The sequence below is a fragment of the Cyprinodon variegatus genome, unplaced genomic scaffold (assembly GCF_000732505.1).
Source record: "Cyprinodon variegatus isolate N-32 unplaced genomic scaffold, C_variegatus-1.0 Scaffold70, whole genome shotgun sequence".
In the NCBI taxonomy this organism is placed as follows: domain Eukaryota; kingdom Metazoa; phylum Chordata; class Actinopteri; order Cyprinodontiformes; family Cyprinodontidae; genus Cyprinodon; species Cyprinodon variegatus.
The window spans coordinates 1,245,885-1,264,389 of NW_015150523.1; the positions used below are offsets into that span (position 1 = coordinate 1,245,885).

Consider the following 18,505-nt stretch of genomic DNA (forward strand, 5'->3'; position numbering starts at 1 on the left):
TAAAACTGGAGTGATGCTTTTGTAGTCATTAAAGATTTAATATGTATCTTGAACATCTAAAAAATACATATTAAAATTTTTCGAAATATTTTAAATGTTAAGTTAAAATTAAATTATAAATATATATATATATGTCTTAATTAGGATCATTGGGTGGGTGGGACGGCGCCCTAGCACCCTCTATAGGCCAGCCGCCACTCCTCAGGACTTAAATCCACATTTGACTCTGCCATTCATGTATTTATGGACTTTGCTTTGTGCCCTTGTGCAAAGTCGTGTTTTAAGAGGAAGGGGCCACTTCCAAACTGTTACCACATGGTTGGGTGCATGGAAATGTTCAAAATGTTTTGGTTTGTTGAAGCATTTCTTCCACGATTTCATTGTTTGTTCAACAAGTCCAGCTCCTGAAAAACAATCTCACACCATAATCCCATCCCTCCATCAAACTTTACACGTGTCACATTGCAGTTAGACAGCATCATTCTCTTGACAACCACCAAATCCATACTCATCTTTCAGAGCTTCAGATGGAAAAGTGTGATACAGTACAACACTCCAGAAAATGCATCCCACTTCTCTGGAGGGCAGTGGCTGCATGCTTTACGCATCTGCAACTTGGATGCAGCTGCTCCACCATGGAAAGCCATTCTACGAACCTCACTGGTCACTGTTCTTAAACTTATCTGAAGGCCACAAGAAGTTTGAGGTGTCTAATGACTGACCCTGCAGAAAGTTGGCAACCTCTTCGCACTATTAGGTTCAGCATCCTCTGATCCAGCCCTGTCAGTTTACATAGCATACCGCTTTGTTGCTGAGTTGATGTCGGTCCCCAAAATTTTCATTTTCTTATTATGCAATGAACAGTTGACTGTGGAATATTTAGGAAATTTTAACCGTTGGATTTGTTGCACAGGTGGCCTCCTGTTACAGTTCCACACTGGAATTTAAGGGGAGTTATCCATTGTTTTCGCAAATGTCAAAACAGTCTGCATAACTAGGTGCTTAATTTTATACACTGGTGGGCATGGAAGTGATTGGAACATCAGAAAAAAATGTTTTGGATCTTTTTGATCAACTAATGAATAATTTATAAAAAACATATTTTTTCTCGTTTCAAGATGATCTTTGTACGAGGGACTAGTTTGTTTGTTTTTTTCATCAAGCTTTGTTAAGAAAACAAAACGCACATCATAATATTTTAATTATTTATTTTGCCAACTGTAATAGATATTGACTGAATAAACAACAAATGTGTTCTAATACAATATGGAACTTAAAGGTTTTAACAAAACTGGAACCTATTAAGTTATTGAAAATGATGAATGAAATATGTGAAATACTTAAGGTTTCCAATGCACAGAGATACTATCATTCAAAGACACATTATTTGCAACCCTGTTTTAGTTAAATGGATGTTAACTGTGATATGGCTTTCTGTTTTTACTGTAATCCAACAATCTGGAGGGAGTGAGTGTACTTATGGCTTTTGAAAAGGTTATTCTGTTTGCTCTCAGGGAAATGTTAAAACTCGACTCCATGAGGTGCATTAAATCAAAAGCTTTCCCAATCTACCATGCCTGTTGCCAATATGTCTTCTTTAATCATGTTACAAATTTTTGCGTAATACCCACATTCTTTCATGTGGAGCACAGCAGAGATAGTTACGCTGCTCCTTGATGCATGGTGAAGCAGAATAGTGGGCATTATTTAGGGTATAAATTAAGGGTATAACATTTGGAGTATTTATATTTATAAATAGAACCACGGAAAGGTCATTATGCATCCTCACCATTAAACAGTGGAAATAATCCCTGACCGGACTCACAATGGATTCATATTTCTGCTTTAGCATACCTCCCTTCACTGTGGCATTACTTCTCTTGCGAATAAAAGGATAAAAAGCAGTGCCCTATAATGGACAGTGATAATATCACAACCACAATAACACCAAAAACACATCATTTTAGGCAAACATTTATATAATGGAAAACCTTTTTGTTTATATATATATATATATATATATATATATATATATATATATATATATATATATATATATATATATATATATATATATATATATATATATATATATATCTTTACATTTTTATTCACAAACAAGGCATGTTTTATATGTGTACATTTTGTGATTGTGAGCTCCTTAAAGGTTTCATGTTCCTTATTTGTTCTTTTCCGGTTTCATTGCTGGCAATATAATTTTTCTTTATATATATGTATATAGAATTAAAAACAATAAACTGCCCCAGATCCCTGAGAAGAAAGTTAAAAATTTATTTTTGGTACATACTGGTCCTTGGTATTTCTTTAGAACATAGCAGGCAACCTTCTAGCTTCCCTCCAAAAGCTCATAATAAGATTTCATCTCACATTGTTTCCTGTTTGTCAGTACAGTAATATACTCTAATGCAAACACAGAAAACAGGTGTTTTCACGTTGGATTAAATGAGCAATATCTCTAACATCATTTCATTAGTGAGAGTTATGAATGACAGCTTGCATGTTGTCGTGGAGAACTGATTGATCTCAGCCAGCCTCTTTCTATTCATCTGGTGGTAATAACGTTTGCAGTTTTATTAGGGGCGGGTATGATGAATGAAGAGGATGGCTTTAAGGGTACTATTGGAAGAAATTTTCCCAATCTGTTTTTGTTTTGCATTTTTTATTGCATTTTCTTGATTAATGCATGTTTTTCTTCACCAGAGTAACTGCAGGCAGTAACTCTAATGTGGTATTTCAGCCTGAACCTTATGCACATTGTGTAGTTTTTATATTTGTGTCAGTATGTGTGATGGATTATATATTTTAGAGGACCTTTAATGCCCTCTATTTATTCCACAGCAGTTATATTACATAATTTGCTGACCCTCTGCTTTACAACAAATTAATTTTTGTTGGGAAAGTCAGCTGCCCCCAATGTTTTTAGGTAGTTTTTAATTCTTAGTGTGGAGACACTTAATGCTTAGTATGCATGCATCCCTATTTGGAGTATCTGGTCCTGAATTTTTATAAGTTTTAGTAAGATTAAGACTGATTAGTTATTAGATATTTCCCCATATAGTGATATGGTAGACAATGCATTGATCTTTTCTTTTCTTTTTTCTTTCCTTTCTATGGATTAGCATTGAAATGCATTCACACACAGTAGCATTTACAATTTGATCACCGGAGGCCTCATGTATGCAAAAAATTAAATGTTTGATGAACAACTCAGAGTGTTTAAAGGTTAAATTTGGGAAAGGTGTACACTAGGGGTTGCGACCCCTTAGGAGGGAGTAGAGGCCTTGCAGGGAGGGCTCGTAAAATTCTACTTTGACCCCCAATCACAACCACTTTATGCAGCTTTTATTAGACTTAAAAATGCTTCTATTTGTTACCTTTAAGTCAGTAGGAATGCTTTGCATCAAAAACCAGAAACAATAACCATAGGATAGGAAACAAACAGTACCGTCTCAAGAGGCATGATTTCCTAAAAAGTAATAAATGACAGGCAGTTTACTTTCCTTTGTTGGTTCCACCCTATGGTGACAAAAAATTGCGTGAGCGCACATAAACAGGTCCGCACACAACTAGGAGAGAATCTACAGGAGTCACAATCAGAATTATTTTATTAATCCCTTGCAGAAAATGCTTTTCTTGCAGTGTAACCATTTACAGAAGAGAGAAAAATAAGATTGTAATACAACACAGCAAATTAAAATAAAGTTCAATAAGACAATAAAATAAGTAAAATAAATAAGCTATTTTACAAAATGGTGGGAGTTTATAGGCTTGATGCATTTAAATACATTAAAAATACACCTAAGTTAGAAGTGATGAAAAAAAAGGTTAATTCATAGATAAACCATAGATAGTCTCTACCTCTGAAGATGATTTGTTCACCAATCTGCGATGTATGTGAAGTTACCTTTTTGGTTGCCTCTTAAACAACGAAGGGCTAAGGGCTCTAGCTGGTGATTGTGTTAACAGGATTGCTATAAGTGCACCTATGCAAACAGCATTAGGACCAAAGTGAATTCCCATGGCTGCTAACTTAATTTTAATAAAAACTAAGCTTGAGTTTTTTTTTTTTTCTTTTCCTGTCTCTACTTTTCTTTACTTTGGTCCTGAACACTTCGTGTCATTAGTTATATTAGCCTAATGCCAGGGATTTTTTTTATACTTTATCTATTATTTAAAATACCTGACATTTACTTTGTATATATCAGAATCATTCCATGGTGTCATTTAGCTTTTGTGAAGTATGATAGCTTGAAAAGATAGTCAAGATAGAAGAAAAGCATCACTTATACTCTAAATCCTGTTCACTGACATAGCCAGAAACAGCTCTGGACCATCTGGACAACAGCAGCCTTGTATGTCTCTCTGCACTGCTTTTAACATATGTGATAATCCCTATTATGAAACATAGAAAGTGAGGTCTCTCAACAACGTGGGCAGATTAAGATGAAATATCCCTCTCTTTGACAAAGTGGTAGACTAATGTCATGCGAGAGGCTTCACATTGATGAGATTATGCAAAGGAGAGGGCCATGAGCCTGGCAGGCTGGAGAGCATTGTTCAGCTAATGGCACCTCAACTTCTTACTAGTGGGGGAAAACACGACAAGGGCCATCATCCTCTGCATCAGAGAGCACAGGCTTATTGTTGCCACCTCTGAAACTGTTATTTATCTCACAATGATGGATGAGAGTTCCCATAGAGCGGTATGTCTGGTTGGAAATTAACTAATCTGAGGAAAACAGTACTTAAATTTTCTTCAATTTTACAACTTCCCAGAGAATTAGGGACCAGTAAAAATGTTTTTGTTTGTGATTAGGTGTGTTTTTTGATGAGTAACTTCGTATTTGGGGATTGGAAATCCAAGGTTTTTTTTTAATTGAAGGCTTGCTGTGCATGAGTATTTTTGAAGCTTTTAGAAAGAAACACTGTTTGTTTTACATGGTTATAAATTAATAAGGATTTTCTCTCGTCTCCTTCCTTGTTAGGGCAAGAAACATTCCAGACCAGTTTTTTTTTCCAGTGTGCTCTTTACACAGTAAGATTACATAAAAAAAAAACATCAAAGGGTTGATATCTTGGTACCAATATTGTGCCGTACAACACAATCTTTAAAAATCTAGAATGACATTTTAAGGCAAAATGTTTGACTTTTCTTTCTTTCACTTTCTTCTATTTCTTTGACCTAAAATGTTAAGGCCTGAGGCTCGCTCACTAGGACTAAGGTACCGTACTCAATGACATACAACATTTCAATGATGCGTAATTGTCAAAACACATGTAAAAGTTATTTGAAAGTTTTCTTTGCTTTTTTGGCATCTAGCTTAGAGTAGGTTTTTAAGTTGGACCTCTGCTTTTGGTTTAGAGGTAGAAACAGTGTTTTTAAAACTTCATCAAACAGAATAAACCTGCAAACTATAAAAACTTAAACTATTAAGATATCAGCTAATCCTTTCATGATTTCTCATGTTTATGTTATAGATATTTAAGCTTCAGCAACATACAGTACTAGTGTTCCTTGTTTTTCAGTTTCTTAAAACATAAGGAGATTTTTTCCCCAAACACCGTAATGTCTTAAATGTCTGAAATTTGAAGGAACCTTAAGGATTTTGTTTTATTTCAGTAAAAAAAATGTTTTATGATCAATTAAAGAAGTTTATGCTTTGCAGTTTTATGTAACACCACTCAGAAGGAAGCTTACGGCTTGTTTTTATTTTTAGTGCAGTTTGTAATTGAAAATGCATATATTCTTTTTAATGTTGAACTAGGCACATAATGGTTGTCATGAATGCCTAAGCACCATCCACTACTTGGCTGGGGCCCATGGTAAGCAAAGTTGCCCTTTGAACAGCTCTTTATTCATATATCTAACAGATATTAGTTTTATCTTTAAACTTATTGTGGCTTTCTATGCAAAAACTGCAATTCCCTACAGATTAGATACCGTAATGGTCAGAGGTCTACTTATGATTATTATGGGCATTAATGTCAGCTGATGGAGGGGCTTTCAATAGTTTAAATATTTCTTTTTAGGATGATATGATCACACAACAAGCAACTGGAATGGTTTACTGAAAAGAAATGTTGGGAACACTTTTTATGTTTTTGTAGATTTTCTTTCTTTATTATTATTTATTGGCTAAGGTTTTAAATACTCAAATACATACATACAACCCTCGTTTTGATAACATCATAAGCATTGTTCTGTTCCTAACATAGAACCCCTTTTCTCTGTGTATGTCAAATATTTACAAAAGGGTTAAAATTAGGGTTTGGATCACTCCCATTGATCAATGATTGTTTTATTCATTTTCTATGTTGTTTTGAAGTTTTCGATAAGTTGGAACATTATTAGAATGTACTACCGGTATATTCATTTTTTTCTATAAAGCTGCTGGTTAAGGTAAAGCTGAATCCGATTTCAGTATCACTGGCATCAAAAGGCCCAAATGATGCTGCTGCTGTAGCTTCAAGCTCTGAAGCTAAAAATATCCACAGTTTGAAAGCCTTATGTTAACTCCTCCAGAAACATAGAGATGTTATGAATACTTGCAATGGGTTGAACTTGTGTAAGCAATATAAGTTTTGTTATTAGTTCAATCAAAAATGTTAAAATATGTTAGCTCCTGGCAAAAATAGTTTGAGAAAGATGCCTGCTAAAATCCTTTTTTGTTTATTTTGTGCATTTATCATTATGAACCATGGATTAAAGGTTATCATGTTGCTAGTTCTTTAATTTACTCTTCACATTTTTATCTTATGAAGCACTATCTGCTCCTTGATAAAGGTCTAATCTTAATTGTATTGACTAGATTCATATTATGACTTACATTGAACCAAAGCTTTGTGATATAATTTTTTTTTACAGTGTCCTGTCTGGCAATGTGGCAATTAGAATAATTGTCTTGATGCCAAAGAGAGCCCAACAGATTTTACTTTCACAAGTGGAGCAGAAGGGCTATCGCCATAGTGTTCTGTTTGTTTAATGCATATAAATTGCATTATTACAATTATGCAGGGAGAGAAGATTAAAGAAAGAGGAGATAGTAAGGAGATAATGATAAAACATTTTCAGTCTGCTTCATCACCTGCAAAGAGATGTAAAAAGAACAGCAAAACCAACAGACATGGTACGAGACATACAATACAGTAATCACCTAGATACTATCGCTGAAGTATTATTATTTAATCTGATATGTACTCTGTGTTACCTGAAGATAAGCATATGGGCTTTCTGTGTCATTTTTATTCCTGGCAAAAATGAGAAATGAGGTATATTGCTTTTAAAAATCATCTTTGATTTGTTTGTAAAAAAAATCAGCATAAATGCAGAAAGGTAATATTCTTTGTTGTGCAGTGATAAAGACTAAGTTCAGGGTAGACTTGAGGAGGGTTAACATATATGGCATATTACAGTAGGCCCATATAAGTAAGTCATTTTTAATTAGCTTTGTTATAAAGTCCCCTGCTGGACACTGTGGGGGAAATGGATTGCTGTCATGGTGTCTGCTTTTAGATTATAACGACCTCTGTGTTGCCTTGGTTATTGTTGGGGAAGTTATTAATATGGCTACATGAAGTTCGTACGAGGATTTGATATGGGAGCACAGCATGTAAATTTATCTTTGATTGTTAAGATGTTTCAATTTTTCAGTGTTTTTTTTTTTTTTCCTTCGTTCTGCAAAAGATACCCCAGATAGTGAACATATAATGTATCTAGTTGCGGTAATCTGCTTTGCATCTGCACTGGAGAGGGGAATGTATTACTGTTTTTGCTGTCTGCACCATTAACTTTAATATGCATTATAAATAGTGTCAACCGGAATAAACAAGGTAACATTTCAGAAAGACTCATACTCTTCATCGCTTCGTCCGGGGGCAGGAGCTATAGCAGAGAAGTTCCCAGATTTCCCTAAGCCCAGACACCATTTCCAGCTCTGCATGGGGAAGGCGCTCCCAGACATAGCGTGCCTGGAACACCCAAGGGAGGCGTCCAGGGGAGATCAGAAAAAGATGTCCAACTCACCTTAGCTCACTCCTCCCGTTGTAGTGGAGAGGTGGCTCTACTCTGAGCTCCTCCAAGATGAGGGAGTGACCAGCCCCTGGAGAAAGCTCATTTCAACAACTTGTATCCAGGATCTCATTTTCACTTTCGTTCATGATCCAAATTTCATGACCAGGCAGACCAACCGGTAAATCAAGAGCTTTGCCTTTTTTGTTTAACTCTGTCTTCACCACATCAGACTGCTGCAGCGTCCGCATTATAGCAGCAGAGGCGCCAATCCGTCTATCGACCTTCTGCTCTACTCTCCCCTCACTCATAAACATGATCCCAAGATACTTTGTTCATGAAGGTTATGAAGACGAGCGGTGAGAGAGGCATGGGACATCTGAAAACATGCACTGGGAACAAGTCTGACTTAATACCAGTAATGTGTGCAAAACTCCTGCTCTGCTGCTCCAGATGGCTCCTAATAAAGAGCCCCTGACTCCTTGGCCATGGAGCAGCGACCACAGGGAACTACAGGTCACACGGTTGAATGCCTTCTCCAGTTCCACAAAACACACGTGGAGCACCCTTGATCCACTCTGCAGGCTAGAAGTCAGCGAATTAAATAAAAACTGAGTCCTATCAGTAAAAGTCAGGTTTGGTTGCCTTTTATGTATTTTTTTTCAAATAATGCCCTGTTTTCGAGTATGAAGCAATTAAAACAGTTTTGTGCTGTGTCTACTTTTTCAGATAATCTAGAATATTTTGTTGAGCTAAAGGGTTTGAATTTTACTGAAAGGAAGTAGGTACAAGTTTAACTCCTTGTAAATGATTGCATGCAATAAAGCATGAGCACCTTTTCGACTTGGCAACATTTTAAAGGTAGAACTATTCAATGTGGCTCTGTTGTAATGTACGTCTTTCTGCCAAGTGTTTCGACTCTCAGTGGCGTTGTTTTGGCTGTATGAGGCCTCAAATTTAAAGACATCACATATGGGACAGGTCAAAAATATCTCTTACACATATTTTAGATGAGGAATCTAATTATGTAGAAGAATCTCAAAGCTCTCCTGAATGACGTCAGAAAAACTTAGAGTTTTATTTGGAGAAAATAAAAAAATGTAATGTCATAATATCAAAATTAAGTTAAGAGTAACAGGCTGCTGAAAAACTTGCTGCCTTTTTACTACGTTGACTTTGATGGTCAACAAAGCCTTATTCAGAAATAGCCCTTTTCCTACCAGTAAAAAGTCAGATTGCGACATCTCTTTTGGTAGGCCTAATTATTGAAACACTACCAGGCATATCCAAGCACATGAGACGTTTGTGGTTGTAAAATATATTTAAGAAGTATTTGATCCAGGGAAGAATCTGTCAACAACTCTGTGACGGAAATAATTTTTCTATTATCCCTGAGGACAAATCAGTCTCAAAGGAAAAAAATAAACAATTATCGGCACCTGATAAGAGGACCGTTGAAGTTTGGCTTGTAGTCAGAACTTAGCGCATTTATTATAACTTTTCCGCCTGCTTCATTCATGTGTCTCATCCATTCTTAAGCAATGGCACCTGATAGAACTGTCATTACTCACTTTTCATGTCAGATCCTGCTGCAAAAATAGAGGATTTAATTTTGGATTTATTAGCACACTTGAAGAAAAAGCCACAGGGATTTAAAAGATTAATAACATGGATTCTTTGCTGACAGCTCACATTGACACTTCTTTTAGCTCTACTTGGCCCATCTCAGCTCAAATTTGCCAAATTTTTGTCTGACACAACTGCTGTTTTGTTAATGTCAGGGCAGACTTTCCTTTTTCCTTTGAAAGGGTGAAAATAATTCATTGGGAGCAACGGTGGTAACAGATCTGCTCAAGTCCTGTGCCTGCCTGTGACTTTACACTTTATGAATAGCTAAATGATATACAATGATATAAAGCGCTGTGGTTGTTCAGGACAACTATATAAACATAATGCTGCATCCATATGCTGAGTTGCAACTCCTGTAGTGCTAGTGTGTGAAGTGATGAAGAAAAACATAAAAGTTCTGTTTTGGTTAACTAAATAACAGCAAGAATGTGGTATAAAGTGCAGACCTCTTAGCTGTGAGCAGTAGCTAAAAGGTTAAGCCACACGACTTTTAACTTCTTGTCAACACTTCTGTCCAATTTCTACATGTAGAATAGCTGCTGTTTCTTGTCTAAAAAGTTTTTATGATTTGGTCCATTTGTATTCCCCTGCCCTCAGATCTGTATAAAAAGAAGAAATTAAAATATCCTTATCACGTTGTTGAATTGCTTTTAAAATCAACACACTTTTGTAAATTTTTAACATTAGGGGTTCATTTAAGGTCTTGTCGCACAAGCTTAAACAGATTAATTCCGGACTTTGATCAAGCCTGCCAAAACCTTTGTTTTGTTTTGTTTTTTTTGCCTTTCAGAGGTGGATTAGCAATGTGTTCCTAAGCTTGACAGGCAGGCAATCGACTTTCTTAGTAGGAAGCGGCTATCAATTTTTTTTTTTTTTTTTATTAATTAAACAAATAATATGGTTCCAGAAGCAGAAAATAAGCCCAGATCAGGACACTGGCACCAGAATTCACTATCATGATTGCATATTTTCCAAAATTCTATTGGTTTTATGCCTGATGAAAAAGCAATCCAAACCTTACAAATGCGTCATCTTCTGTTTTGCTTGTCTACAGAATGTTTCCTTTTCAGCTAAAGATAATCAAGAGGTTGTTAGGCAAATATTACATGGGTTTACAGGGTAGTTTTTTGGTCCCACTGTCAGCTTACCGGTAATCAGAAAATTGCTCAAACTGAGCCAGGTTCTGCTGGAGGTTTCTTCCTATTAAAGGGAAGGTTTTTTTTATCTCCATTAATGCTACATGCATGCATGTGAGGGATTGCGGTGAAGTCAAGAACACAATACCATTGAATATCTACTGTTGTCAAATACTCATGCGGGAGGAGCTAGTCAGTCAGTGACTGGATACAATCAGCGGGATTTCCTTAGATAGAAACCTTTTAAATATTGACTGGATGCTCTGATTGAATTTTCTGTGTAAAGTGTGCACAGATGACGTGTGTGAGATAAATAAACTGAACTGAATGGAAATTGAATTTTGAAGATTACCAGGTCCCTTTTTGAAAACTCAGTAAGGGTGGTATCGTATCGTTACTGTGCTACATTTCTAATCATGATAAGACTTTTTTGATTAATCATAATTAATGATAAATTTGAGTAAATTTTATTTAATTCAGTTTAATTATATAGCACCAATTCTTAACACATGTCATCTCAAAGCAATTTACTGAGACAATTCAACCTGATCATAGTCAGATTGATTCAAAGTTTTCTATCTAAGGGAAAACATATGATTGCATTGACTAAATTACTCAAAATCAATCCCTCACAAAAAACTTCCTTTTAACAGAAACCAGCAGAATCAGGCTCAGTATTAGCGGCCATCTGCTGAGGCCGACTGGGGTTCAAGGAGACAGAAGCAGAAATACAGAAAGAAGCAGAGACACAAAAGATCACTGTCAACCAGCTCCACTGGCAGCCCTGTCCCATGTCAGAGGATAAAAGAGAGCGCATACAGTTAGTCACTGTCAGAGAAACAGGAAAACACTGAAAAACAGACCGAGCTCCAACATCTATAAACAAAGGCGTTGATGGCAGCAGCACAGCTGATATTTCTTTCCAGGAAGGTGTCACAGCTAAACAAGAATAGACTAGATAATGCTACTATGATGAGAAAAAGCAGAGAGAGCAAAATGTTAGAAACTGAACAAGCAAATACTGCAGAATGGGAGAATGGGGATAGAATGATGAAAAGTGGTCACTATGTCCTCCAGCAGTCTAAGCCTATGGCAGCATAACTATAGAGATAGCCCAAGATAACCTGAGCCGCTTTAACTATAAGCTTTATCAAAAAGGAAAGCCTACCCTTAAAAGTAGACAGAACTGGTATTTGGGTACTCAGGAGAAGAGTCTGATAACTAAAAGATCTGCTTCCCATTCTACTTTAAGAAATTCTAGGAACCCCTAGTAAACCTGCAGATTGAGAGTGCTCTGTTAGCGATATACATAAGGAATCATATTTCATCAGTTGATGATGTTTGAAATTTCCAAAAAAAACAAGTATAAGTTCTCTTTATTTTTGTTACTCTGTTTCTTTTTTTCCATGAGGAATGGACAAATGCTGCTACTGGTGGAACTTTAGTGATAAAAATCACATTTGTTTATTTTTTAACACCAGTGTTAGTGATTGCAGGGCTATAATTGCTACAGTTACCTAAGAAAAACCTTTAAAAAAAAGTCATTAAGATTTTATGTCCATATCCCACAACCCTACAAATGATACAATTAAGAGCTTCTATAGTTTATATGTTCAGATGTTTATGAACTCATAAATGACTAAAACCACTCCTGGTATGACTCAACACTGTTTCTGGTTTTGTCCTTTTGTAGATGAAGGACTTAACCGAGGTGCCAATATTCTTTCCTTCATTAAAAGTCATGTATTGTTATTTCTCAGCTGGTTTATTTTTTTCTTAAATTGTTTTTTGTGGTTTTTAAGAGGCTTTAGCCTATTTCATGCTATCAGGCAGGTCATATTTAGTTGCTGTTGCTGTTCTTTTGTTTGTTTTACAGGTCTAAGTGTAATCATTAGCAATGTCCTGATCTGATATTAAAATCGGAAATTGGTTTGATATCAAACAAAAAAATTAGTTTGAATATATTAGTCCAATACATGTCTTGGACACATTGGCGAAGAGAGGGGTGGAGCTTTCCACCGACCGCTACCTGGTGGTGAGCTGGATGTGCTGGAAGAGGAGAAAGCTGGACAGACATGGCAGGCCCAAGCGAGTAGTGGGGGTCTACTGGAAACGTCTGTTGGAGCCCTCTGTCAGGAATGTGTTCAACTCCCACCTCTGGAGGAGCTTCTCCCAGAGTCTGGAGACATGGAGTCAGAGTGGCCCATGTTTTCTACCTCTGTTGTTTATGCGGCCACCTGTAACTTTGGCCATAAGGCCTGCTATACCAGTCATGCCAGCGTTGCTGAACTTGGTGGTGGACACCAGCACCGAGAGACATATGAATACATGAAGGGGTGTTTAAGGGGTGCTGTCAAGATGAATAATTAGTCCTGTTGAACCTGGTTGACTTGTTGGACTTCAGAGGAATAAAACAGGTGTCTGTTTATATATATAATTTATATATAATTTATATATAATTTTTTTTTTATGTGAATCCTACAGTTTAATGCAAAGACGGCCTTTTGAGTTGTAGATGTTTTCTAATCCAACACCTGATCCAGTTCCTCTAAATGGATGTCTCAGCTTGTCATGTAGGTCTCTGGGTCACAAAACAATCATTAACAAATGCAGAGTGGAAAGTTACATATATGCCTGTATGAAAAATATAATTTTGTACTATGATAAAATCAGGCTTTATATTTACTAATTGAGAAAACAATATATTTAAATGACTAAACTAAATACTTTGCCAGCAGTACACCATCATTTTTCATCAAAATCTTTTATGCAAGTACAGTGAGGTACTGTTGTTTTAATTAAAAAAAAGGCAAATAAAGCAACTATGTACCTTTAAGAATTCCTTGTGAAGGATGTACAAGCAGATACCAGATTTTCCTACAGTAAATCAAAAAAAATTTGTGAAAGTCTCAGGACACAAAGTATGCCTCATAAATACACAACCACAGATCTCCAACTGTTCATGTGAATGAATAAACTAAAGCTGAGGTAAATGTACCATTGCATTCCAGCTGCCATTTAGATTATGCTTTTCCTGTAGCCTTTCCTGCCTTTGGTGGAGCATTGTTTCCTTCTTTTCCTGTTTTCATTGAGCTTGACTAACGTATAGAAAGAGCTGGGTGTCTGGGAATGCAGTGTTTGACATAATCTAAAGCTATTGTGCTCAAAGGTAGTTTTATTCTTTTATATGTTAAAGAGGGAGCATGGTACAAACAATCTGACTTAAATGAACTGCAGCAATATAAACTATTCTGCCTTGTGAAGCCGGATTTTGGGGATAATCAAACAATGCTCTCTTAATTCCACTCCCTCTAGAAGCCTTATTTGTCAAGGAGCAGGTTGGTGTTCAAGGTTGTTGAACTAAACTGCATCTCTGTTGCATAATCTTGTCAGATTATTACACAATTACAAAAGTGTCAGCCAATAGAATGGCCACTTTTAGCAAGTTAGCTTTGAAATTAATTGCTAAAAGCTTGTTTACATTAACAGGTCCTGCTGAAGAGTATGTGTCACTCCTGGAAGACCCTTTAACATATTCAAAGCCTTTCCTTCCTACAGACAAACCCACATTCTAAAAATACAGCCCTTAAGTAGACGGTTTAAATATATCCTTGCTATCAGCAGTCTTTTGTCGCACTGTTTTCCCATGCATTGTGAATCTGCACGTCAGCAAGTATCCCCAAAGCATTAGGATGGAGGTTATTATGCACTACATGGGATGCTTTTTGTAGACCCTTTTCTTTTCCCTATAGGTGAGTTAGGTTACTTTCAAGCTAATGGTCAAATAAAGTGGCAGGTCTTGTCTAAAACAACAGAACTGCTTCTTATGTTTAAATTAGTTGTTTTTAGTTTATTTGACCTTCTCAAAACAATTCAATGGTTGTCTTGGATTTGTCCTTAATTTAGTTTTATCCCAAAAAAGAAGCTAGTGGATAGTAAAACGGAGTGATTACGAAGACCTACATTTGTTTTTTCCTGAGACAATGGGAAAAAAACCTTTCTGACTTTGGTTACACAAAGCAAGGGTTTGAGCCTGAAATATTTTTTGGTAAGAGAAGAGTGAGAAAGTTTTCCTTTACCAATAAAATAAGATAAATGTGCTAATCATAAATCAGAGCAAAAATTTAAAGCTTTCAGTGGAAATTGCCTTTTGCTTACAATATAAAAAGCAACTAACTATAAGTAGATTCAGTGGAAACAAAATCCAAGTTGGGGCTCTACCAGTCAAAAGCTGAAGATAAAACAGCTATTTTGATTTTATGACACATGACACGACTGTACTCCCAAAATATACACAAAATGATGATTGTAAATGTCTTTTCTGTTTTCATGATGCACAGATTACGATTCCTTCACCCATGATGAAATCATGTTTGTAAAGCTTTGAACACCCAACCCTGATTTATAGGTATATGAGCATAGACAAGAACAGCAATAAAATTATTTGCTTCTGTTCTTATTTCTATACGCATTTGTCAATTATTGATGTTAGCGGTAGAAACAAAACTTAAAGGTTTAAATTATGTTAATGGAGATTACTTTTTAATCTTTCATTTGCCATTTATTTTGGGAATTAACACAATGAATAACAGCAGTCTGCGCGTATAGTAATCCTTAGAGAATGGAGAGAGGGGGCATAGTGATAAAAAAAAAAACCTTATTTTCATGTTAAAATAAAGCTATAAATACCTAGAATTCCTCCTGGTGGTGCTTACTTAGTTTCTTTTGAGCCTGAACCATATTTTTGCACTAGGCACAATCAGCAGACGTATATGTCGTACACTGTCATCATTGGCTGGTAGAACTTAGTTTAACTCCCTCTTCAATAAAGTCTCTTCCTCTTATTCTTTTTTACACGTGATCTTAGATTTTTGTTCTTTATTTTTACACCTCCGCTGAGGAAATGCAGACCTGCTACCACCTTTAAAGAGCAGGCGTTTGTTTTGCAGTGCAACAGAAATTCCCTTTGTTTTCAATTCACAAAAAAATCCCTCTCAAAATTGGTAATTTATTCAATTAGTTCTACCACGTCTACTCAGTTTTAGGAATCGCTGCCCTAACCGCTTCACGAAGTGCTCATATTTAAAGGTACATCTTTGAAACTGGGAAAGGAGAACTCAGTTTTAGAACATTCAGCCTGAAGGCAAGGGAACTTTATTTATATAGTAAAATTTACTACAAAGACAATTCAAAGTGCTTTACATAAATTAAACAATAAAATAGAAGTAAAATAAAAGCAGAATAAAAGCAAACGAAGATACAATCACGATTAACACAGGTAGTAGAACAAATAAGACAGTTGCAAAATAAGCTTGAGCTAATGATACCTCAGTTAACAGTTTAATCATCAAAGGCAGCTCTAAACGAATGGGTTTTTATTGTTAAAATAACTCAGCCTTTCAGCACATTTACAGTCTTCTAGAAGTATTCTGCAGACAAGTAGAGCATAGGAACTAAATGCTACTTCTCTATGTTTAGTTCTAGTTCTGGGTGTACAGAGTAGGCTTGAACTATTAGACCTGAGTGGTCTGGGAGGTTGATACACTGACAACGAATCTGTTATGTATTGAGATGCTGTACAGTGATTTATAGATTACAGAATGATTTAAAGTCTATTCTCTGAGCTACAGGGAGCCAGTAGAAAGACTTCAGAAGTGAGCTGGTGTGCTCTACTTTCTTAGCTCTGGTGAGAACACTGGCAGTAGCATTTTGGATCAGCAGCAGCTTTCTGATGGATATTTTAGGCAAGCCTGTGAAGAAACTGTTGTAGTGATCAATTCTATGAAAGAGGGTTTGAGTTCCTTGAGATCTGTCAAATTTAGACATGTGACGTTTACTGATCTGGTCGAGCTAGAAGATAGAGCTGTAGATAATGACACTGGACATGCTTTAGCTGACTGTAAATTCTTTTTTTTTCTCAATTCACAGAGTTGGATACACACCTGTGTCCATTTCCTGCTGTTCATGACACTTGGGGTACATTCAGCTACACTTGATGTTCAAAGAATGACCGATGACATTGACAGAGAACTCCCTGTTTTGGTAAGGTTTGAAACTCACACACGTAGCTTATTTGATTAACCAACAATTATGTTTTATAAAGAGCTAGGATGTACCATCCTGCAGTGGATTTTAATCTTAAGGAAAAGATGTAGTCATGCACACAAAATGGCAGTGTTTTACAAAAAAAATTCAAATCTGACTTTTTGGTAACAGCACACAGTGCTTCACTAAATCACAGGTAAGGTCCAGATGGCCCAAATGCTGTTTATCTTTGTTATAACGGAAGAATAAAGGCATTCAAGTTTTAATTTTAAATCATACATTTTTCATAAAAAAGAGACAAGCATTACAGGTGACATAATCAACAAACCTAATTTATATATATGAGGATGTAGAGAACATTTTGGATTTTTGAAAACTCCAAGAAATATTGTTTGTTTTATTAATAAAGATAGACTAAAAGTACTGAACAAAGTATTTCATTTATGGGCCTTTATATAAAAGTTTTATATATTCCGTTTGGAGAAAAAAAAAAAAATAACATTATGACATTAAGTAGGGGTTACTTTCAAAGATTTCATATTAATATCTAAAATATTTTGAAAGTTTCCACTATCGATTCATAGTGACGTTTTTTTTTGTTTGTTTTTTTCGGGGGGGTTTGTTTTGTATTTTCAAAGTTGGTCAGAAAATAGCTACCAAAATACCTCAACCATTTTAGTCTGGAAAGCTATGGTAGCTTGGAATAAAAAAAGACAAAATCCTACAACCACAGTTAGTCTTACTCAGCAAAGCCTTTTGGTGTTTACCTTTTTTAATCATTCAATTTGCAGTATTAAATATAAACAAAAACTGAAAATCTGAATTTCAGATGAATAAATAAGATACATCGCATTACAAGGGATATTGTATTTATGTAAAACTAGACTTAAACGTACCCTGTTTTAGGTTGGATAGATTGGCAACTTTATTTTTGTTTGTTGTTAGAATAGTCTTTGGTTTAGCAGACTAATTCTGCATTTTTGACTAAGGGGACACCTTTAAAAACAGGGTTGCATCAGGAAGGGATCTCATGTAAAATGAATCTGCCAAGTTTGTGTACAATTTTGATAAGCTGCTCAGTTTACCCATGAAGAAGAGGGTAGCCTAAAGGACCAAAATGTAGCATTAAAACGTCATTGCTTGCTTCAAATGTTATGGATATCTTTTCTTAAAATTCTCTAAAGATTTTGGGATTTTTGCCCCATTCCTACCAACATGACATGTAAAATTGAGTTAAGTCTATCAGCTGCTCTGCTGACCACTTCAAAGCACTGACTGTCCTTATACCTCCTGGTTTCTGATTTAGAACACTATGTTGTTCCTTCCCCTTTTAATAGATCTACTGATGCCCAAGTTCTGTAATCCTAACTCACCAAAAACAGGATTTGTTTAGTCTGATTTAATTCCACTTAAACAGTTATGTATAAAAACATCTGATCTACATTTTATATACTATTTTCTTAAATTTGAATAAAAAACATTTTTTCTGGTTTCTGTACTTGATAGGCTTATTTGTCTTTTTCTTTCAACAGAGACACAATATTCCGAAAGACTACAACATTTCTTTACAGTATATTCCCAAAGAAATGGTAAGTCAGCAATATTTATCCCCCCACACACACATATATAAAAAAAAAAAATAAATATATATATATATATATATATT

At 35.6% G+C, this 18,505-nt stretch overlaps 1 protein-coding gene across 1 annotated transcript in view; it reads left to right on the forward strand.

Moving 5' to 3' along the window:
- kitlg (KIT ligand) overlaps positions 1-18,505 on the forward strand; it is a 45,461-nt gene that overhangs the window by 15,011 nt on the left and 11,945 nt on the right. Inside the window, exons 2-3 of the mRNA XM_015372221.1 lie at positions 16,723-16,836; positions 18,372-18,428. Of these exons, the coding sequence (XP_015227707.1) occupies positions 16,723-16,836; positions 18,372-18,428 (171 nt within the window). The remainder of the gene's footprint in view (positions 1-16,722; positions 16,837-18,371; positions 18,429-18,505) is intronic.